We start from the raw sequence: 22,942 nt of genomic DNA on the forward strand, positions 1-22,942 counted from the left end.
GCTAGCAGGACCAGTGGTCAGGGATGATGGGAAATGTAGTCTCAAAAACATCTGGAGGGCGAGGTTGAGGAAGCCTGGTGTAGACTACAGTGGTACCTCGGGTTAAGAACTTAATTCGTTCTGGAGGTCCGTTCTTAACCTGAAACTGTTCTTAACCTGAAGCACCACTGTAGCTAATGGGGCCTCCTCCTGCTGCTGCCGTGCTGCCGGAGCACGATTTCTGTTCTCATCCTGAAGCAAAGTTCTTAACCCGAGGTAGTATTTCTGGGTTAGCGGAGTCTGTAACCTGAAGCGTATGTAACCCGAGGTACCACTGTATAGAGCGCGAGGTGAACCAAGGGCCTTCCTATGTTGTTCCTTAATGCACAACATAGAGAGAAGTTGTTTGTTAGAAGTGGATAAACTGGAAATGAAAGGAAGCCGCGTTGGATCATTTTTTTTTTTTTTTGGCAGTGGGGAGTAAGGTTGCTGTAGGACCAACAACTATTGCATCCAAAGATGATGGAGAGCAAAGTTCCGAGTCCCCCACGCCACTTCTTCACAGAAGAGCTCTGGGAGATCCAGAAGCTTGCTCATAGCTATGTTTTGGTTGGTCCTACGGAAAGGTATTCCCCACCCCACAGACCAATACACTGCTCTCACGCTCTCTCGCGTCTCCATTCAGAGTTGGGACCCCACGGGTCATCTAGCCCAACCCCCCGCAACGCAGGCAACTCCACACATCCAATCTGAAACCATACGGGGGGCGGAGCCCAGTTTAGCTTTGCAAATGTGCCAATTGTGTGTTTCATTGTTTCTTCTCACCCCGTCCCCTTGTTACAGCTTCGTGGTATTTTAGGGGCACCGGAAATGTAGATGCTGGTCACAGAGAAGAAAAGCGCAACGGTGCCAAAAAGGACACTTAAATCCCTTTGACTTCAGTGTAGTTTTCTTCGGAAGAGGGAGTGGCAAACATCTGCTTAAACTTATAAATCCAAATATTTTCGCTTCTAGCGGGGCTGGATTTTTCCCTCTCTCTCTGAGCTTTGGATGTCTCCCCTCCCTCCCCCCCATAAAAAAAATACAATTCTAGGGGCCAAAAGAGGAAAGTGAAAGCAGCCTGAGGAACTCTTAATAGGCCGACCTTCGCCCACGTGGGTACCACCCTCCTCCTCTACTTCTTCCGAGGACGCACGCTGCTCCCGAGATTCAGCAGCTTCGGATCAGGTCCCACATGCACAAGTCCCGCTCCCAGGGCCCAGGCTACCCCGCCTTAGGCTGTTTGTTGGTGGCGGCTTCTCCGCGGTGCAATGAATTCAAAACCCTTGCAGGCAGAAATCCAGCAGACCAAGGAGAAGGATTCTGCCTCGCCTTTCAGCCAGCATGCTTCTCTTCTAAGTGCGGGGAGCTTCTTCGCCCCCTCAAGTTGCACTCAGGGTAGACCCATCAAAGTGAATACACCCAAGTTAGTCGAGTCCTTCAGTTTTAATGGGTCTACTCTGCATAGGGCGAACGTCGGATAACATAAGACCCTTGAACATTGGGAACAGATGTGGACCGGCCAGGTGAAACAGCGCCGCTTGAGCCTGCTGCAAAGCGGTTGGTTCTCCGCCCACGTTTCCCCCCGGGGCCTGTCTGGAGCCTGCACAAATATGCGCGGCATCCTGGCTTGGGAAGGATTCCCCCTCCCATCTCCAGGATGAGCGCCCCAGCTTGCAGAAGGGTGCCGGCGTGATTCTGTTGCACCAAAAGCAAGCGAAGAGCCGCCCAGTGGGACGTTAAAGGCCAACAGATTTACTGTGGAAGAAGTTCCGGTGGATTGGCGCATTCCCGGGGCAGGAAAAGAATTTGCGCTCCATAAGAAGGCGATCCTGTTCCAGTTTGCCCGAGTGTGACATACATACGCGAACAGGAAGCTGCCTCCCATGGACTCACACTCATTGGTCCATCTGCCTCAGCACTGTCTGGCAGCCGTTCTCCAGGGTTGGAGATGCTCTGAGACTCAGCTACAGCCTTTCCCACCAGTGGCGTAGCGTGGGGGGTGCAGGGGGGGCCGGCCGCACCGGGCGCAACATCTGGGGGTTAGGGTTAGGGGGCGCAAATCCACGGGTTAGGGGGCGCAAATCCATGGGTTAGGGGGCGCAAATTACTTGCCTTGCCCCGGGTGCTGACAACCCACGCTACGCCACTGTTTCCCACGAAGCCCCTTTATAAGCTCCACAAACGGTGCTAACTTCGCCGAAAATCGCTCTGTAAGACGCTTCTTCTCTCCTCGCTCAGTTGTTAGGGCATATCGTCTCCGAGGTTTTCTGGTACTCCGTGCTGAGCAGGATGCAGGACTCGAAAGTTAGCAGCATCGCATAGGGCATTAACTCTTACTGGGGGCGAAATGCCCCAGCGCAACCCATGGCTCTGGCAGCAGCCCCAAACCTTTGCAACCCCAGCGAAAGTGTGCAGAGGAGACTAGGCGTAAAAGCTGTGGGAATGTCAAGGAAGGTAGGAGAGGATATATTGTTTTGATATTATCCCTCCTCACTCACGCTAGTGAGTAAACAGCAGCGCACATTGCCTTTGCAACTTATTGGAAGCAAGTTGATGATTCATTAGAACCGTTTAATGAATGAAGCAAACAGGTCTGGCTTGTCCAGTCTGGATTGTTCCTGGTAAGTTTCCCCTTTATCTCCCTCTTAGAATAATAATAACACAACACAGTCTTCTTTAAAAGCAAGAATAAAGTTTTACTCACATTCAGTCCACAGCAGGAACCTGAAGGCAGGCTTTATCATGTGGTTACAGTGAAAAGAAAAAAGGGATGCGGGTGGCGCTGTGGGTTAAACCACAGAGCCTAGCACTTGCCAATCAGAAGGTTGGCAGTTCGAATCCCCGTGACAGGGTGAGCTCCCATTGCTCAGTCCCAGCTCCTGCCAACCTAGCAGTTCGAAAGCATGTCAAAGTGCAAGTAGATAAATAGGTACCGCTCCGGTGGGAAGGTAAACGGCGTTTCTGTGCGCTGCTCTGGTTCGCCAGAAGCGGCCTAGTCATGCTGGCCACATGACCCGGAAGCTGTACACCGGCTCCCTCGGCCCATAAAGTGAGATGAGCGCCGCAACCCCAGAGTCGGCCACGACTGGACCTAATGGTCAGGGGTCCCTTACCTTTACAGTGAAAAGAAATCTGAGCTGCATCTCAGTCTTTCTGCTTGTGGGCTCCATCCTATGTGAAGGTTGAGCCATGCGCTGGCTAAGAGCCAGGAGAGCAAGAGTCCAAGACTAAGAGTAAATTCTGATGGCTCTTAAATGCAGGCATCTTCAACGGGGGTGGCCATAGGACTGTGGTACAGGGTCTGCTTCGCATGCACAATGTCCCACGTTCAATCCTGGCACCTTCATGTGGGTCTGAAACCATGGCTACCAGTCATTGTTGACAACGCTGAGCTAGATGGAGGAATGGTCTGAATCCCTACAGAGCAGCTTCCTCTGTGCCTATTCCCAGCTTGGCTCAGAAGAGCTTGAGGAGATCAGCCGAGGAAGGGCCCAGCATCCCAAGACTGGAGGCACGTTCCCCAGGCGAGCCGCTTTTCCAGGGACCAAACTTTTCCCAGCTGAGGGGGCGGGGTGTGATTCGGACTTATGCGTTTCTCAGAAGCTCAGCCTGGAGCTTAGACTGAGTACACCCCACCCGTTTCAAGTGCAAGGCTCTCCCGCAACAAAAGAATAATGCCAACTGCAGTTTGTTAAGGGTGCTGGGAACTGTAGCTCTAAAGGTAAAGGGACCCCTGACCATTAGGTCCAGTCGTGGTTGACTCTGGGGTTGCGGGCTCATCTCACTTTATTGGCCAAGGGAGTCGACTTACAGCTTCCGGGTCATGTGGCCAGCATGACTAAGCCGCTTCTGGCAAACCAGAGCAGCGCACGGAAACGCCGTTTGCCTTCCCGCTGGAGTGGTACCTATTTATCTACTTGCACTTTGATGCGCTTTCCAACTGCTAGCTTGGCAGAAGCAGGGATCGAGCAACAGGAGCTCACCCCATGGGGGGGATTCGAACCGCCGACCTTCTGATCGACAAGTCCTAGGCTCTGTGGTTTAACCCACAGCGCCACCCGCGTCCCTATAACTGTAGCTCTATGTGGGGCCAATTATAGTTCCTAGGATCTTTTGGAAGAATGTGTTTTAAAATGCATAGTGTGCGCATAAGCAGCCTCGGACTTTCTGAGCCAGTGTGGCCTAGTGGTTAGAGTGTGGACTCGTATCTGGAAGACCAGGGTTCAAATCCCCCCTGGGCCATGAAGCTCACTGGGTGACCTTGGGCAAGTCACTCTCTCTCAGCCTAACCTACCTCACAGGGCTATTGCGGAGATTAAATAAGGAGGGAGAGAAGCAGGTGGGTCACCTTGAGCTCCCTGGAGAAAAAAGTGGGATATAAATTAAAAATAAATCCTTAGGCGCCTCGCGCGCAATCCAGGCAGAGACCAAGGCAGGCGGGAGCCTTTTCTGAAAGCACCAGCCGGCTTCTGCTCACACAGCTAAGCGCGCAGCATTCAATTCTCTGGATCGCTTCCTCCCACCCCATTGGGAAATAACCCCCCCCTTGAAATCGGTCAGGACCCCCCAGCTAAAATGTTTAACTGCTAAGCTGATGGGAGGACAAAGCAGGTGTCAACTCCGAGCAAACTTGTTTGGGAGCAAATCCCACCCGAAATAAATTGGGTGTCTAAGAAAACGGATAGGATGGGGCTTCTGAAATCAAATGTGCAGGAGGCCCCACTCCGAAAAATATATAATGAATTTTATATCAGAGCAGCTTTCTGGGGATGGCTGAGTTAGCTCAGTGGGTAGAGCAAGAGGCTCTTAATCTCAGAGTCGTCGGTTCGAGCCTCACCTTGGACAAAAGATTCGGGCACCCCAGGGGGTTGGACTAGATGACCCGCGGGGTCCCTTGCAGCTCTACAATCCTAAAATTCTGTACTTAAACAATCCCGAAACGCTAAGGCTTCGTCTCTAAGGACAATACCTATTGCAGTAGAGTGGTATTTACTCCCAAGTAAGTATGCAGAGGCTCGATCTGCAAGGGGTCGGAAAGATAAAAGTTGGGTAAGGATGGCCACAATCCGTCCCATCAACAGCGCAGTCGAATATATATCTACTCAGCCCTGTTGAGTTCGTTGGGTTCGTTGGGTCCCGTTGTATAGAACTGTAGCCTCAGTACGTAGCTCCTCAGAGAATATGTCACAGTGCGGGACTTATGCGGCACCAGTAAACTTAGCAGCCTGTGGTAAAGAGACCCGCTTAGCTGTCCGTTTCTCTTGCTTCTAATCAGAGATGTCAGGGGCGATTCCCCGACACACAAACACCAAAAAAAAAAAAAGTTGTACCATCATATGAAGAAGATATCTGAGCAGGTTTGTTAAACTGGGTCCCTTTCAGGGAACACTGGTATGTTCTGAAAAATAAGGACGGCGCTTGGAAAGTGCAGAATAGCACTTGCTTGGCACAACGTCGTCTAATCTCTCTTCCTCCCTGCCGCAGAGCAGAACGACTTGCTGGTGAAATAGGCCTGCTACGTCGTCTAAACCTCCCCTCCCCAAAACAAGTCGGGCTGAATGGCTAACGAAACAACCGCCTGGAAGCGACCTTAAAAGCATGGGTTGGTTTACTGCGGCATAAACTTCTGCGAGAACCCAGTCCGCAAGACGCAGGGAGATGGGTTGTATATTTAAATTACTTATTGGATTTGTATACCGCCTTCTCTGCCAAGGCACCCAAGGCGGTTTACAATTTAAATACTAAAACAAATGGATTATCTTAAACGAAGGCGGACAAGAGTCCTCTCCTGCCAGCTGCGTACTGCTGGTCTGTGGGCTCCCTGGTGCGTAGGTTTTCTTGCTCCTGCCTTCCCTCGGGGCACGCAGATCTTCAGCAGCTCCCCAGGCAAGGGGAGTTCAACGGGCGTTTACTCCCAGGCAAAGAGGCGCAGGGGTGCAGGCTCGTTTGCTCGCTGCAACAGAAGACTGGCCACCCCTTCGCTTTACAGGGGGAAGAAGCACAGGCTCCGTTGGAAAAGAGAGGCAGAGAAGGAGAGGGAGGGAGGGAGAAGTCTCCATTGCGGATTGGGACAGCTGTCCTTTCTGTTCCCGACGTTTCACGAGCCTTCCCCCTAACATTTCTCTGCCCGCCCCCCGTCTGCGCTTGGGAGAGAGAGATTCTCTGGCCGGCTCCGAACCAAACGTGCTCTTTGTAGAAAACGTGCGGGCATCTCTGCTTATCGGTGCCTGCTTGTCCCGTCTGGTGGGGACTGGGACGACTTCGGAGTCGTTCGGGGAAAAACCAAACCACACACCCCCAGACCCGGAGCGCAATATTGTGTCAGGCCCTGAGCTGATAGTTTAACAGGAGGTGAACCCTATTAACCTCCCGCCCCGGTGTTTTTTCGCGTTTGGCCTTAAATGAAGCTTGAAAAACAAACACGTTAACTTGAGAAACTCCAGCTTGAAGCATCACCGGTTTTAAGGAGTCGTTAAAATAAACCGGACCACTCGCCCTTACCAGGGACTAGAAGCCTGTCTTAAAAAAATTAGATCGGTTTGTTTTGCCCCCTTTTAACCTTTCCCTTTCCCCACCTCTGGTAGAGGCGTTCAGAATTTTAAAACGGTTTGGGCTAAAATGTAAGGACAGTATACACGTGAGAGAGTTTAAAATACAGACAGGAACGACATCCAGTAACTTTTCCCACCGCTTTCGCCGAACATTTTTGCCTTTACTCGGAACTGAGTCCAAGTAAGTTAAACGGGACTTACTCCCCAGTAAATGTTTAGGAATTAAGCCTTAATTCTTCCCGATTACAGCTATAACAAAGGCGGCATTTTTTCATCTCCGCCAAGCTAAGCAGTTGGCCCCTTATCTCTCTCGTCCTGACCTAGCCACTGTGATCCATGCGACGGTCACCTCCAGACTGGATTATTGTAACTCGCTCTACGTGGGGCTGCCCTTGAGACTGACCCAGAAACTCCAGCGGGTGCAGAATGCCGCGGCGAGACTCCTTATGGGGTCTTCGCTGCGAGAGCACATTCATCCGGTATTATACCAGCTGCACTGGCTCCCGGTGGAGTACAGGATCAGGTTTAAGGTGCTGGTTTTAACCTTTAAAGCCCTATACGGCCTAGGACCCTCGTACCTACGGGACCGCCTCTCCTGGTATGCCCCACAGAGAAACCTACGGTCTGCAAATAATAACATCCTCAAGGTCCCAGGCCTCAGAGAGGTTAGGCTGGCCTCAACTAGAGCCAGGGCCTTCTCGGCTGCAGCTCCAAACTGGTGGAATGCTCTGTCAAAAGAGACTAGGGCCCTGCGGGACCTGACATCTTTCCGCAGGGCCTGCAAGACAGAGTTGTTCCGCCAGGCCTTTGGTCAGGGCGCAGCCTGACTCCCTCCTCTGGCAACCTGCACATAATTCTACTTAATTGGTTGCCATCAATTTGATTTAATTAATTTTTATAATGAAATATTTTTAGATTGTGTGATTATTTGATTGATTATTTTATTGTTGTTAGCCGCCCTGAGCCCGGCTTTGGCTGGGGAGGGCGGGATATAAATAAAATTTATTATTATTATTATTATTACTCGTTGTTCCACTTAAAAATAATCCATCAGATTCTCAAACGCACAAGCACGATTTTTAGAAGACCTCCCTAGGGAATCTTGCTTCGTAATCAACTCTACTAAAATCAGTCAAGACGAAGAAGCAAAGAAAACCGCTTTGGAGTGACCCACCTCCAAATGAACTAGGGAAGACAAGGGGTTCGCGGATAATAGAATCGTGAATTATTTTTCTACAATTTAGATGGGCGAAATCAAGTTCTAGAGCAGCACGGATCAGCGCAGAACTACGTCGAGCAAACTCGCCCTGGCCGGACCTAAGCGTTTAGGGGATTTGCAATTGTAATTCTATCTAAAATTAACGTTTAAAAATTTGACAACCCGCTATTTTACACCCCCCCCCAAATAAATAGGAGTCCGGAAGGGGTTAACGGTCCGATTCACAATCTCAGGACTTCGTTAACATACGAAATGCGTGGATTTCAGATCTGCAGACCCTAACATAAACCCTAAAACCGCTTACAGCCAGGGGGTTTTTTATTTTAAAAAATTAAGCTGTGTATCAGTGTTGCTAATAAATAAACACGTTCACTGGGACGTGACCCCCGTTGAAATCAACGGCGCTGACCTTTTCTTAAAAAAGGAAATCCGTTTCAGATAGAGGGCTTCTTGGGGAAACCACGATCGCGGCTTTCAAATCCAAAAACCACGCCCCACAAAACCCCCAACTCACTTATGGAGGCCCGCGCACACAGCAGGGCCCAGGAATGTGGGCAAAGAACTCTGAAACCAAACCGAAATCAATGCGAAGAGCATTTCCCCCATTGAAACAATCGCCGAGGTTTTAGGAAGTCGCCCATTCCCCCGCTCCATTATTTCAGCCCTACCAATTCAGAACAAAAGCAGCCATTGACTTAGAAGCTGCCGGATGGTATGAACCCTAATTCTCGCGAATCTGAGAGAGAAACTGGGGCATCAGTTTCCTTTTCCCGCAAGTCTTTGTTTTTTTAAAATCAAACCAAGAAGCTCGCCCATGGAGAGATTCCTTTCAAATCCAGAATCTCTGCTTTCCTAAATGAACGTTTTCCACATTGTACTTTTTACTGCAATCCTCGCAGGCATGTTTATTCAGAGACAAATCGCATCGAGTCCAGTGGGACTCGATCCCAAGTGACTGCGTATAGCCTTTTAGATTTAGGGTGGCAATGTCACGCTTTGCTCGCTCACTTTTCTGCGGGGCATCCACATGAGGTAGTGACTATCTCATAGCCAGTCTGTATTTTCCCCCGTGTCCCTTCGGTTAGCTCCAAAGGGACTGGAAAGGAAATTGTGTGTGTCTGTGTCTGTCTGTCTGTCTGTCTGTCTGTCTGTCTGTCTCTCTCTCTCTCTCTCTCTCTCTCTCTCTCTCTCTCTCTCTCTGTGTGTGTGTGTGTGTGCTGTTTAAACGCAACAACTGTGTACATTTACGTTTTCGTACAGCGAGGTTTACTTCTGAGCAAACACTCAAAGCGACAGGAACAACGCTAAGCAATTTCTGTTGTGCCTGGGGGAGGAAATTCATGTTTATGTATTAGTTAAAAGGGTTCTTCTAACACGATCAACAATTATAAACTGTGCCATCCAGGTAGAACTTTGGGGGCAGAAGTCCAGGGACCCACTCAGAAGAATGAGCAGGAGGGTCCCCAAACACGTATCTATAGAGTCACCGTAGGACTGTGAAGTCCAGAGTCAAATATTATTTAAACTTAACTACTGTACTGCCAAGTAAAGTAAGTAAACAGAGTGTTCTTTTGTGGAAGTTTAAAAGGCGTGGGTATTCTCTTTCTGACACTGCTACGTAACTTCTAGACCAGTAATTTTAAAAATCGCCTCCCAGGAAAGGAAAAATCCTTGATCTAAAAAGGCTGGGCAAGATCCAGGCAAAGCAAAGTTCCTTGGAAATCGCCTAGATTCCCCTGGGAGAGATCAAGTTGCGTACACACCATACATTTAAAGCACACCCCCCAGACAAAAGTAATCAAGGAAACTGTAGTTTGTTAAGGGTACTGGGGATTCTAAGGTGTAAACCACGGTTCCTAGGATTGGGAAGGTGTTTTTATTAAATGTATGACATTCTGATAAGAAAAGAGGGGGAGATCAATGCAGTTTAATAGAGCATGGATCGTGCCCAATGCCTACCAGCAGGTGTTCTGCATCCCTCCTTGCTGCAGAGGTGTAAACGGAAAGGGAAAGAGAGCGGGGGCGACTGGAAAAAGAAAATTATGACCGGGTTGGCTAATAATTCCTACCGAGCATTCTCGGCAGGAGACGATGGTGGACTTGGCAGGCTTTGTTCCTTTCTGCTCACGGTTTGCTACCAGCAAACATGTGCAGGCGTTTCTGCTTCCCGAGGAACAGTCGGGGGGAGAGAGAGCGAGAAAGAAAGAAAGAAAGAAAGAAAGAAAGAAAGAAAGAAAGAAAGAAAGAAAGAAAGAAAGAGAAAATAAATTCCCCCAAAGCGTCAGACCCAAATGGGACTCCAGCGCACACCGGGCCTCTTCTCTGCAATGGAGTCTTTCCTTTCCAGAACCAAAGCGGCTCCTCTCCGAAAAGGTTATGGGGCTGACAAGCCAGATCCGGAGCTCCTTGCTCTAACAAAATAAAAGTGAGCCCGTGTGCTGCGATTGGAAGACCAACGATATTTGCCACGCTGGTTGGGATCAGATTCAAGGCCCCAGCTAGCCCTCCCCCTCTCTCCGCATACTTGCCATAAAAAGAAGTTAGGGACTGTGATTCTTCAATCAATTCCCCTTTGAAACCAGCGGGGCTGATCTACCAACTGCTGGCCGTATACCCACAGAGGATGTCACCCTAAAGACTCTTAGCTAGTGAGGAACTGAACTTTGCTGGGTCTTACTTCCGAGGAACTAAGCGCAGGCTTGAACTTTCTCCTGACGCGGAAGCGGAGGTCTGTTTATAGCGCCTTGGGCGGCGTTCATTGCCTCGGCAGAAACCGCTCCATAATCGGGGCCCCAACGGAGCAACAACTCCCAATAATTTCAACTTAACTCAATTGTGGGTTGTTGCTGTAAGAAAACTGGAGCATAATATAAGACAACTCCTGCTGGGACAGGAAAGTTGGGGGTGGGGGTGGCTATGTGTGTTCAAGTTAATTTATGCGGCCCTCTGAAGTAGGTGTTTCATTTAGTATATACCCAAAATTTAAAATGCAAAAAAATAATAATTAAAAAATCCCCAGCATTTTATAAATGAATGTTTAAATTATGCTGAACTAAAGCTTTAACGAAACGTAATACTTTTTTAAAAAACCCAACCTATTTTTGTTTTTATTGTGTATGTATATATACTATATATATATATATGTACTATATAGTATAGTACATATATAGAGGCCTGCTAGGGCGAATCCTGAATTTATTTTACTTCCCTTCCGAAGGCATGAATAGAAAGAGGTGACTAAACAAGCGAAATCCCATCATTTCCCCCGCTCAAAATAAAGTACTAACAAAGCTCCGTATTGATATAACCCCCTCCCTGTATTTTTTCATATATATTTTAAGCAATGTAAACACACGTTTGCCTCTCCGCGCTTCCCCACACATTTATAAGAGGCTTTCTCTGTTCTGCGCTCCCAACTCTTCTTTTCCACACTGAGACAAAACGCAGAGCTTCCCCTTAAAGAAACACAAGTGACTGAAAGCAGATTACCCTGAAAGAGTGAAGTTTTTAAATATATATTTTCTTCCAGAACAGGCCTATAAAATGTTTCCAACCTATCTATCCCCCGAAGGGAATTTGAATTCATTCCTTAGGAACTTAAAAAAAAGCATTAAAACGGCATTGAAATTCTGAACTTTAATTTTCTGCACTGTGGTGGGACGGTAGAAAGAAAGAAAGAAAGAAAGAAAGAAAGAAAGAAAGAAAGAAAGAAAGAAAGAAAGAAAGAACCGTATGTTGCGAAACCCGCATTTTACGCGACTCAACAGAGACTAGAACCCAAACTCTGGACAATGAAAAGAAACGACGCGTAATTAAGATTTTGCGCCAGCTAAAATATTAAGATATATAATTTTAAAGCGTGCAGCGTATCCCTGTGGAAGTTAAAATCTCCGCTCGACTGCCTGAATCTCAACTTTTAATTCTGATTTTTGTACATTTTTTTCCCCAAAATAGGGAATGAACCCTGGTGGTCACGCGTTGACCCCTTTACACGTTACAACCCGCAAACCAAGTCAGGCCAGGCGGGCTGCTTCTACCTGATCGAAGGGTTTTAGGGATCGAGCTTGCCTTTTCCTCCGAATCAAAGGGAGACCGCTGACGCCCCCACCCGAAACAATTTATTTAGGTGAAAATGAGTCCTCGTTAAATCAGCCGGAATGACATGTACACGTTGTTGCGTTCAGGATCAAAGCGGATCAGCCAGTTTTGAGTACAATTACGTTTAGTTAATTTGTGGGCTACCACCTTGCGGGAAGCTATTTTAAAGTTATAATGGGCAGCAAATTATCGGAAGGAAATGACGAGGAGGGTAGGGTGGGGCGGGGCGGTAAAGGGAGCGCAGGCTGCGATCCTAGGCGCGCACACACACACTTTGGAGCAATTCTCATTCAACTCAGTAGGACTTCTTTCTGAGTAAACGTGTACAGGATCTATTAAACCATTACAGCGCTACTTTTTAAAAATACACATTGTGCATATATGTAAAGGTTGGGGCTCAAGCAAGAGTTTTGGAAGGATGAGGGTTGATTAAGACTGGTAATGAACTAATCATTTAATCATCGCATTATGATAATGATAATAATGATCCTCCACACCTATTTTTCAAATCAAAAAGGTTTCCACCAGCATTAGCCTGTACTACTGTGAACTGTAAAGGGGATTTTTTTTTTTAAAAAAAGCAAACAAATCAGCAACATTTTGGGTCAGATAAGCGGAGATGTCGCTACATGAAATCCGGAGTCAATAAACTGAAGGATCCTGGATCACATAGTCTTACTTGGAAGTAAGCACCGCTGAAGGAGGAGAGGAGGAAACGAGTGAAAGTGATTGGGATCGGGGCGTTTAGGGACGAATTCGTTCCTTAGTAACTCCTGCACTTAACCAAAGCCACAGCAAGAAGAGCGTAAGGAAAACAATGAAGGGGAGGGTGAAAAAAATGCCACAAGCAAGAAAGGGGGGGTACCTAGTGGTATTCACGGCAGGAACGAAGAATAAACTCCAGGAAGTCGATTAAAAGTCCCAACGCGCTCAAAGGCTTTTACTATCCAAAGCGCGCCTTAACGCCGCAATCCACAGCGTGCCTTCTGCTCAGAAGAAAGCCCAACATAGCTTGCAAGTTTCTGCAGGCATAGGATCGCAGCCCTCGCTCCTTCCCAATCCCCCCAGACATCCCCAAAGCGCCCAACTGTGGCAGGATCGTGTGATAATAATAATAATAATAATAATAATAATAATAATAATAATAATAATAATAATAATAATAATCGCCTTAAAATAAATAAATAAAAGAACCCCTGTTATGTTTCCCATTCGTCTGCACTGCCTGCCCATCGGGGCAGAAAGCACCTGAGAAGGGGGTCTTTTGGGGAAGAAGTTTGGGGGTGAGGAGAAACGGCGGACCCCACTTTCTGGGAAGGAAGCCCCTAGCGCCCCATAGAGTCCCATGCTAGCCTTGCTCAGAGTAGCCCCGTTGAAGTCAACGGACCTGACTCCCTTAGGCCCGTCCATTTCAAAAAGCACCACGAAGGGAAGCCTCTCCCGATCTCCTCTGAGCAAGACTAGGAAGCCTGCCGCTTGCTTTTCGAGAGGCAGGGATGGAATGGCAGAATTGGAAGGGACCGTCCGGGGTCATCCAGTCCAACCCCCCCCCCCTGCGCGCAAAGGGGCTCTGACCTGCCGGCCTTGGTGACGATCATCTCGGTGCCCAGCTGGTTGAACTCGTCCCACAGCGCCTTCATCTCCAGCTGCACGTTGACGTTGGCCACTTTGGGGTTCTTCTTGACCGGCGCCTTGGCCGAGGCCGGCGCCGATCCCCCTCCGCCGCCTCCCCCTCCGCCGCTCTCGGGGGTGTCGGAGCCCGGCGGCTGCGGCGGAGGAGGAGGGTTGGCCCCGGAGCCGCCTGGGAAGGCGTAGCCGAGCTGCTGCGGTTGCTGCTGTTGCTGCTGCTGGCTGGCGTGGTGGTGCTGCGGCGCCGGTGGCGGCTGAGGCGGCGGGTGTTGCTGCTGCTGCTGCTGCTGCGCCGAGCAGGGCTCGTAGTGCGGCGGCTCATGCTGGCCGTACGGGTCCCCCGGCGACGGCGAGAGGTGGTGGTAGCCGGCCGCGGCCGCCGCCGACGCGTTGAGGCTGCTCAGGCTGTTGGCCGTGAAAGCGGCGACGTCGCAGAAATGGGACAGCTGCGTCAGCCAAGGGCTGGAGATGGCTGATATCATGCCGGAGGAAGAAGAAGAAGAAGAAGAAAAGAGAGAGAGAAAGGAAGGAGGGAGGGGGAATAGAGAGAGAGAGAACAGCGGGCGGTCAGGTCGGTTGCTCGCTCGCTTCCCGGAGCTGCTCGCCCTCCTGAGGTAAACTGGGCCGCGGCGCCACAGCCGCCTCAATTTATAGCGCCCCGCCGCTGAGGGAGAAAGAGAATGGAGGCCCCTCTCTCGGTTGACTTGGCCTCTTCTCCTCTCTCGCTCTCTCTCTCTCTCACCTCCCCCCCCCTTAAAAAAAAAAAGGCGCTCGGCCAAGTTCGCCTCAGCGCCGGCTAGCTCGCTTCTCCGCTCTCGGTGGCGCGCCTGCGCGCGCACCAGAAACTTTACAGCTTATCCCCGCGGCTGCTTCTCCTCATAAACGCGCCGGGGGCTCTCCGAGGAAGGCCACCGCCTCGGCTCCGGCTAGACGCCGAGAGAAGTGAACGCCGAGAAAGAGAGAGAGAGAGGCCCAGAAAAAAAGCCCCTCGCGCTCTGAAGGAACGAGTTCCTTTTCTCTGGCGTTCTCTCGCTTCCCCGGCGGCGCGAGAGAGCGAGCGCTACTGACAAGAACTCCCTCAGACTGCTTCTCTCTTTTTCTCTCGCGCTGTGGCGCTCCTGACTGACTGACTGACTGACAGACGGACTGAGTCATTCCCCCCGGGACTGGGGGGGGGGGAGAGCGCGGCGGTGGAGAGGCCTGGGCGCGCGCGCCACGCTCTCCTATCTCCTCCTCGCGCCCAGCCCAGCAGGGGACGTCCCTCCTCCCACCTCCAAACTCTTTCTCTCCCCCCCCCCTCGCGCCTGGGCTTTTGGCCTCGCCCCCGAAAAGGGAGAGGGCGAGTCAACCAGCCCGGCCGTCAGTCAGCCAGCGAGCGCTGGCGGCTGGCTGCCCGGGCAGGGCTCGGCACCTCCGCCCCCCACCCACCCTCTTCCTTTTCGTCCCCCTCATCTTTTAAACGCCTTCTTTGCTTCCATTTTCTCCTGGCTTGGCTGTGAGACGGCCTCTTTTCCCTCTCTCTTTCTCTCAGCAGAGGGCCTCCCTCTTTTCGCTGCCACCAAACCGGTTCTTACTTTCCTCCCCCCCTCTCCCTTCTTCTTTAATGGCGATAAAGGGGAGCCCCTGCAGGTAACGCGCGCGCGCGCGCTTTTCCTTGCCTCGGGAGCCGCGGAGTGATTGACAAGCGGGGAGAGAGAGCGCGCGCGCTTGGAGAGGGTGGGCTTTTCCTGGAGCTCTCCCTTAGCTCGCTCTCCCAGCTTTGATGCAAGCAAAAATTTACATGCAACCTCTTTAAAACCAAAACAAAACAACAACCCCCCCCACTTGCATCGCCTCTCATCCACCCCCACCCCCACCCCCATCTCCTATTATACTGCAAATTAATTATCTGCATATTATAGACGTGCAAACTCATTCAGCACCACTGCAGCTTTCCTACCCATTCAAACAGGCTCGTTTTTAACCCAGGACCTCTGAAGCTTCAGCAAGCGCCGGTCCACAAATCTCTTAAGCCGTATACTGGAAGCAAAAGCGAGCTCTTAACTCTATTTAAATGGCCAGGAGGACTCGGACAGAAATCCCCTCTCCACCCCGAAATTGTCCGTATTAGGCCCCCGATCTATATACAGTACAGTGTTGAATGAGGTTTACTGTCCTATATATGAGGTTGCGGTACTAATCCGGATTGCGGGCTCGCTAATATGTGAACACAGTATTGAAGAGGGTAGGGGGATAAATTCACTGTTGCTAACCCAGAGTCAGATCACTGATCTTTCTAGTTCAATATTGTCCCCAATGACAGGCAACGGTTCTCCAGGGTTTTAGAAAAGGAACATTCCCAGCTCTACCTGAGATGCCCGGGACCTTCTGCATGCAAGGCAGATGTCCTACAACTGAGCTATGACGTTCCCCCCAATGCTCTGCACGCTGGAAGGAATGAAATGGTATTGGTTTCAAGAAGAGGCATTATTATTATAATTAGATTAGTTTGGGAAGTTATTGTTATTATTAGATTGCCGTGGGAAGTGCATTTCCTTGGAAGTCAAGTTCCAAGGAAACCACAGAATTATTCTGATTCCTCTGTTCGGATTTAAAAATAAAATCAAGATTAAAGTGATTCCTGCGGAGAATACTCACTGAAATCAGACTGAATGGGCATCTTTTCCTACACGACTCTTTAGATATCCTATTCAATGGAGTTTACTTCCTCTCAAAAAAATGTTCCTGTAAGAGAATTGGGTTACTAAGAAATTTGGGGAAAGTTGGCAGGACTCTCCTGCCGAGGTTAAATCTCGCTATATAATGAAATAGCGAATATACAATATAAGTTTTATTGTTGTTTAAGATTCAATTCAAGTAAGTATAGTCTGTTTTAAAAGTAACCTTTAAAAAGCAACTTTAAAAAAAGTTGTTATGGCTTATTTTAAGGTGTAGTGTGGAAGCCCGTCATATTATTCTGAGCTACTCTTGGACACCTCCTCAAGCCAGAAGATCTCATTCTGGAGAGAGAGAGAGCCATGGAAGTGAACGGGAACCGCGCAGTACCACATCTCTCCCATTCACTTCCGTGGGGTTCCTATAGGTGACCTTTCCGCGAAGTTTAATTAATTGAAGTTTATTTGTATCCTGCATTGCCACCAGCTAGTTCTTCCACGCGGTTTACAAACACGCGCTAAATCCATATTGAGTCCTGTGTTATTCGCTTGCTGTTTAGCACGGTGTTCTTGCTGCGCTGTAATACAGCATATAGCCTTCATTGCTCTGGTCGTCTGGATGAGCCCCCAGTCTCTCTCCCCTCCCCCCCACAAATGGAATATTTGAAACAGAGAATCCTCTCCGCCACTCTCCAATTAAACGCCTTTATTGATTTCAGCTACTCTGTGGCCTTGTTGTAGAAAATCGCCTCCTGACTTTGAACCAGCCGGGGTTTTTTTAAAGTTCTAAAACCATTGTTTTATACTTTCTATAAGCGCCATATGACTTCCTATACCATAACACTGCTATTTTATTTTCTTTCTAATTATTTGTATTTCTTCCAAGCTCTGTAATCTCGTGAATTAATTCCTCCCCGCCAAGGCTAACGCCCCGTTGCGCGTTGAAATGAACCGGGCTATCGCAGTGGAATCTAGCACAAGTTCATTTCTGTGTGTTTATTTATAGTAAACTTTAAAAAAAAACTTAAATGGAACAGGCTTCCAAGTTAAGTGATTAAGATCTCTGTATATAAAATACAACCCAGTGTTTACCATACTTACCGGGAAGCAAGACTCAAACGTGTTTTATGTCAGCTCCACAGAACGTTAGCGTGATCCTGTGTGTATAATCTGCACCGTATAAGGGAACCATCCGGTCATTCATTTATTCCGAAGTTTCAGCCATTTATTTTTTAGTAAGTGTTAAGAGAAGACTTCACCTCTTCCCACTTTAAAAAATCCTGCGGTTAGATTTGCATTCCCTTGACTTTCCTTATGTAGAAGGGAACTATTATAGTTCCTTGTAAATTTAATAATTAGAATTTAATAATAATACTTATATGTCCCAAATACTCAACTTTCTCTTGTTCTTACAGGCAAATTAGAGAGAGCTTCTCCCCCCCTCCCCCCAAACACACACGTGGTCCCTTCCTGACTGCGCTGCAATCGCTGCTAATAACTCCATACCTCAGGGCTACTTTGCTAATTGACAGCGAAGCAGCACATTACAAGCATGTGCCTAACCTAGATTTACTATCGATTTGAGAGAGCCTGTGGTTTGTTTGTTTTTTCCGTGGGCGGTGGCTCCAGTTGCTAACGTTATATGTGCCACCCAAATGCCACAGATGCTTTTACTCGGAAGCCAACCCCACTGGGTTCAATGAGGCTGACGCCCAGGTAGGCTTCTGTTTCGGGACTCCAGCCTCGGTTACTTTCAGAGGAGAGTCGTTTTCCAAAGAAAAGACTCCGGGCGGGCGAGCAAACCAGAAGAGGTTGTGGTTTAGTTCCTAGATCGGTTAAACAAAAGTATGGACTATTTTATTTTTTTAAGAACCCCGAACAAAACTGCAATGTTTGCTGCTCACAGACCCATCGGCTCACACGGTGAGTTTAATGCTAAGTGACTTGGTAATGCTGCACAACATTCATCATCATAGTAATTATTATTATTGTCGTTAATTATTATGAATTATAATGGGTACTCCAAGCAGAACCCATTGAAACTAATGGGCATGACTAGCAGGTTCATTAGCTCCTTTGGGTCTACTCTGAGTATATCTCCGCTGGCTACAGCCCGGAGCTGGAGGATCCGGGGGCGCTTTTTGCTGCGGATCTCCATTGGGGAGGTTATATACGAGGAAAGATCGTTCGTGGCTAAGCCGCAAACGGCATGCTCTGTAGGCAGGTTGCTCCCCAGTTCAGACCCCTTAGGATCGGGGAAAATTTGCGCCCCAGACCCCCGGAGACCCAGTGCCAGTAAGAAGAGTTTAGAGGGACCGCTGGTCTAACTCGGCAGCAGGCAGCTCCCTAAGTCCAGAAGCCCCCAAAACCCGCGTTATTCCTCGGTGACAAAGCGCCACGGAAAATAATATACGCGAAACAAGGCACATTTTCATTGCACGGAAGTTCCTTGGAGCAAGGGAGCCGGAGCAGGGCAAGCGGAGGCGTGTCTACTCGGAAGTAAACCCAGACACCTTGAATTTCCAGGTGTCGGCGTGCGCGCCGCAGAGGGACTGGCGTGCTGGGTTTTGCTTTGTTTGAGGCTGTTGTCAAGAGGTTTCCTTGCTGCAATAAAGCCCCTTGGGCCGTCTCCGGGTCTCCGTGAGCGGCAGAGCCGGGTTACTCTAACCGGGAGAAGAGTATCCGAGCAAACTGTGCGAGTGTCTGTGGGCGAGATCCCCGGAGCTCCCTTCGCCCTTGACCTTTGGGTGCTGGCTGCGCTAAGCAGTGGCTGAGGGGCGCCACATATTTTTGCAGACATCCCCTCTCCCCTCCCCACCAACTGATTTATTTAAAAGCAAATTTCTCGAGTCTCTTCGCCGCTTACCTTCCATGTCCCGGGTAACGGCGCTAAAATGCATCCTCCTCCGGGCGGCAGCAGCGGCGGCAGCGGAGGGGCTGTAAGGTCTGCGCAGGCCCCCACCGACGGCGGCGGCGGCGCTGGGCTCGGAGTCCAGCGCAGCGACTGCAACCTCCTCCTCGTCGTCGTTGTCGTCGTCTTCTTCGTCGCCGCCGCCTCCTTTTCCCTCGCGCTCAGCGGCTGAAATCAGAGAGGCGATACTGAACGCGTTGGCCTTGGGGGATAGGGGGCTCGCGTCGTCCATAGGAGGGCAGAGAACCGCCGAGCCCGCGTGGAAACGGCTCGCCCGTCGGGGAGATCAGCGCGCCAGGGCCAGCTGCGCTGGGACGCGCGCGGCGCGCATGGCAGGGGCCCGGCGGCGGCCCGGCGGCAGAAACTGCTGCGGGAAGAGAAGGAGCCGAAGGAAGTTTCCGAAGCGGCTCCCCCACCCCTCTCTCCTCTGCCCTGGCCCTTCCCTCCCCCTCCCCCCCCTTTCCAGCAACCCATCGCCGTTCCCTCCTCCCAGCTGGCGGAAAGTGGCTCCGCGCGCCTTGGCCCAACCCGAAATCTCCCTCCTCCTCCTCTTCCTCTGCCACCTCGTCCCCCCTCCCGCTTGCCTCCCCCCCCAGCACCTCGGATCGGCAGCCGGCCTAGCCACGTTTACTCGGAAGTAAGCGCCGCGCCTGCTCAGGGAGGTTTACCTCCAGGTAAAGCGCTTAGGATCGAGTGGGAGTTTTATGTTCTTGCTTTCTCCACACATTTCTCCCGCATTCCTTCTTTTCCCCCAGCAATGAATAGTTCAGGTAAATGCTCCTGGGTTTTTTTCCGGTTTCCCCTGGATTTATTGCGTTTTTTTACACCACTCTCCTCCCTCCCCGGAGCGCGCCTTCCTTGCAAGGCTGAGGGCGCAGCTCCCTTCCCTGTCGCAGAGGATTCCTCTCGCTCGCTCTGCGCACCTTCCCGTGGGTGGCGATGGCACACGGACTTGTAAGGATGGCCTTCTGCCCCGCCGCTAATTTCGCATCCTCCGCTCTCCGCTTCCTTTGCGGAAACACTACCAGCGACAAACTAGCAAAGAAGAGAGCTATAAATTGGAGAGGATTGCGGCGGGGAGCAGTAGAGCGGGTAGACTGCGTCTCCTTCATTTTTCCAGTTCTCTTGCCGTGGCCAACAGAATAATAATAGCAGAAACTTTGTGGGGGGTGTCTGCCCAGGTGTGGAAGGACACCCCAGAATCACCACCAATTATTATGTATATAGGAGGAAGCAGCACAACCCCCTCCCAGAGTGAGTCCAGCCTAGAAGCGAAACAGTCCGCTCTGCAGTTGCCCGAATCAAAGAAGGGGTCTTCTCGCCCCGCAAGACCTTGAGAATGAACAATCCCTTCTTCAGCCCGGTCTGTGGGCCGGCACTGAGAACGGTTTCTCCAGAGGTGCGGGTGGACAGATTAGTTCTACCGCGTTGTACTGCTTCGACCTATAAACAGGCCGCACTGTTAGCGGTGACCCCACCACACACAACGACAGACACACACGCCCCAATACACCAGTCCCATGCGCTACTGTATCCTCAGAAGTGCGTGCGCTTAGATCTCCCTCACTCCCAACAAAGCGCTCGTCGGGTTGTGCGAAGCCGCGTTTCACTGCAAAACTGAACGTTGCGTAAGACAGCAATTACAGCTCTATGGCAATTATGGTGAGGAGCCTTGATTCGCACCCCAAACCTCTCCTCCCCTCGCGCCGGAGATGTCATCACCGACCCATAATGTCTGGCTTCGAGGCTTGGGGACGAGACGCGTACCAGCTTAGTTTGCGAAGGATTGCCAGGGGTGGGTTTTATTTTTTGCGGGGGTGGGGGGGGGGGAATACCGCCCCAGATCCAAACACCACCTGCTTAAAAACTTAAAACACTTTCTCGGGGTGGGAATAAGCTTCGTAGAGACCTAGGCAGAGACAACTCTTTCCGATCCAGACTCAGACGTCCAGAGAGGCGCGGGCCACTTTCGGTTTTTGAGGCCTCTAGCCATAATAATAATTTAAAAAATGACGACGGGGTGTGGGAGGAAGAAAACATGTCCAAAAAGTGGATGGTTTGTTTAATCAGCTGATCTGAGAGGACACATTCACCGCGGTCTAATCTTGAGCCATTCCAACCGTTTTATTGTATTAATATATAGGAACACTTTAAACTATCTAATATGACAAAGTTCTATATTGGTCAAAAACAAAGTCTTTGATCAAATCCCTTATCTGAATATATTTGAAGCTCTGAGCCGAAAGGATGTGTCATTTTTTGGTTTCTTAAGCAAAAAAAAAATAAATTGCAAAAAGTTATCAAATGCTCCCAAATTTTAAAAAGTGTCAAAATTTGAGATTAAGGTTAAGAGCAAATGGGTCCCCCTTCCTAAAGCAAAATTACTCTAGGAATGAAATATGAACCGAGCATGAATCGGGCTCTCAATCCCATAATAGTCCCAAACCCTTCTGCGTTAGTATGATTTTATACCAACAGTAACTGCGGAGTATTTATCCCTACCGTTGCATAGTATTCAGAGTAATCCTCTTACAATTAGTAGGGTAGTACAATACATTCTATTAAGAACGTTTACTTGCAGCTGGAGAATGCTTTAAGTGAGGAAACCATAATAAAAAGAATTAGCACTTCTTAAACAATTTTTCCATCTGGATCGAGAACGCTCGATGCAAAACGGTGATAAACCAGGATGGATACGGAAGAAGGAAGGAATTTTACATGAAATATCCCTTTGGGACCAAAGCTACAGTAAAAAGAATTATGGATCTTTTGTGCAATGCTGAATTCGGAGGAAGGAAGAAAACGCTTTCTGGGTTCCAAACCGTATAAAAGTCATAGCTGTTTTGTGAAATCGCAAAACATTCCCAGGTGCTATATCTCTCGGGAGTCTGAAAGCCCGCGCACCTTTTCTGGATAAAGACATACATAATTTCTGGAGGTATAAAAAGGATTTTGTCCGGGTTCACACACGTCTCCAGTCCTTGTCACGTGAGAGAGAGAGGGAGAAAAGGGAATGACTTTAGAGTTGAGCAATCAGCATTGGTTTCGAGGACACACCGCCGCCGAAAAGACCCCCACCCACTCAAATCTTCGTGCCACGGGAGCCTTCGCTCGGCTGCGCACGTCTCGGATCCCTTCCAGGGGGCTGCGATCCTAACCGCACATCCTTGGGATTAAGCCCCATTGAGTTCAATAGGACTCCCGAGCGAGCTAGGCACAGAAATACACACAAATACATCTGCTTAACTGGCCAGGTCACCTGCAAAGGCTGCCTTGAAGCGCCGTCCCCCTTTTCTCTGCTGCAACGTTAGAAGGCCAGAGGCGGAGAACAGGATCGCTTTCCGCGGCTGCTCCCGGCACAGCACTCCTGCAACCCGATCTCTCCTCCGGCTACAGACGAGCCCTTCCAAGTCCGAAGTGGTGGGGGGGGGGCTGGATAAGCAGACTTTGCCTCCCCCACTGCATTATACCCAAGACCCTTCTCCACATGAGAACCCACGGAAAAACTAAAAAATAAACCCAGGCTAGGGCTACTGGGACCTCGATGGGTAAGGCAGACACACCATCGCCGCAGGGTCAGGGAGCGTGTTGCGTGTTTTGCATAGAGACTGTCTGCAATTAACCACCATTATCATCATCATTAAAGGGAGAACCGCCAAGTGAAACCTCTGAATTGGCATTAATCAGGAAGTTCGACCGCATCACTCCTGGACTGAATCGCGACAAGGGCTTGGTGTTACGTTACACGTGCGAACCGGCTTCTCCGTGTTCCGAGAGACGCCTGTGTTATCAGCCACAACTGTCTGTAAACCGCCACCGGGAATCACGGGATCTGTGTTCTGCTTCTGATCTCAATGTT

At 49.8% G+C, this 22,942-nt stretch overlaps 1 protein-coding gene across 2 annotated transcripts in view; it reads right to left on the bottom strand.

The window, feature by feature from the left end:
- The window catches only part of TBX1 (T-box transcription factor 1), a 55,098-nt gene extending 35,768 nt beyond the window's left edge, over window positions 1–19,330 (bottom strand). For both annotated transcript variants that reach the window (XM_081174914.1, XM_081174913.1), the window contains exons 1-2: window positions 19,039–19,330; window positions 13,465–13,990 (exon numbers count right to left, since the gene is read on the bottom strand). In XM_081174914.1, coding sequence (XP_081031040.1) covers window positions 13,465–13,990; window positions 19,039–19,315 — 803 coding nt within the window. In that variant the 5' untranslated portion in view covers window positions 19,316–19,330. The remainder of the gene's footprint in view (window positions 1–13,464; window positions 13,991–19,038) is intronic.
- Between the last annotated feature and the right edge of the window lie 3,612 nt (window positions 19,331–22,942).

This window comes from Podarcis bocagei (genome assembly GCF_964188305.1).
Source record: "Podarcis bocagei genome assembly, chromosome: 16".
In the NCBI taxonomy this organism is placed as follows: Eukaryota; Metazoa; Chordata; class Lepidosauria; order Squamata; family Lacertidae; genus Podarcis; species Podarcis bocagei.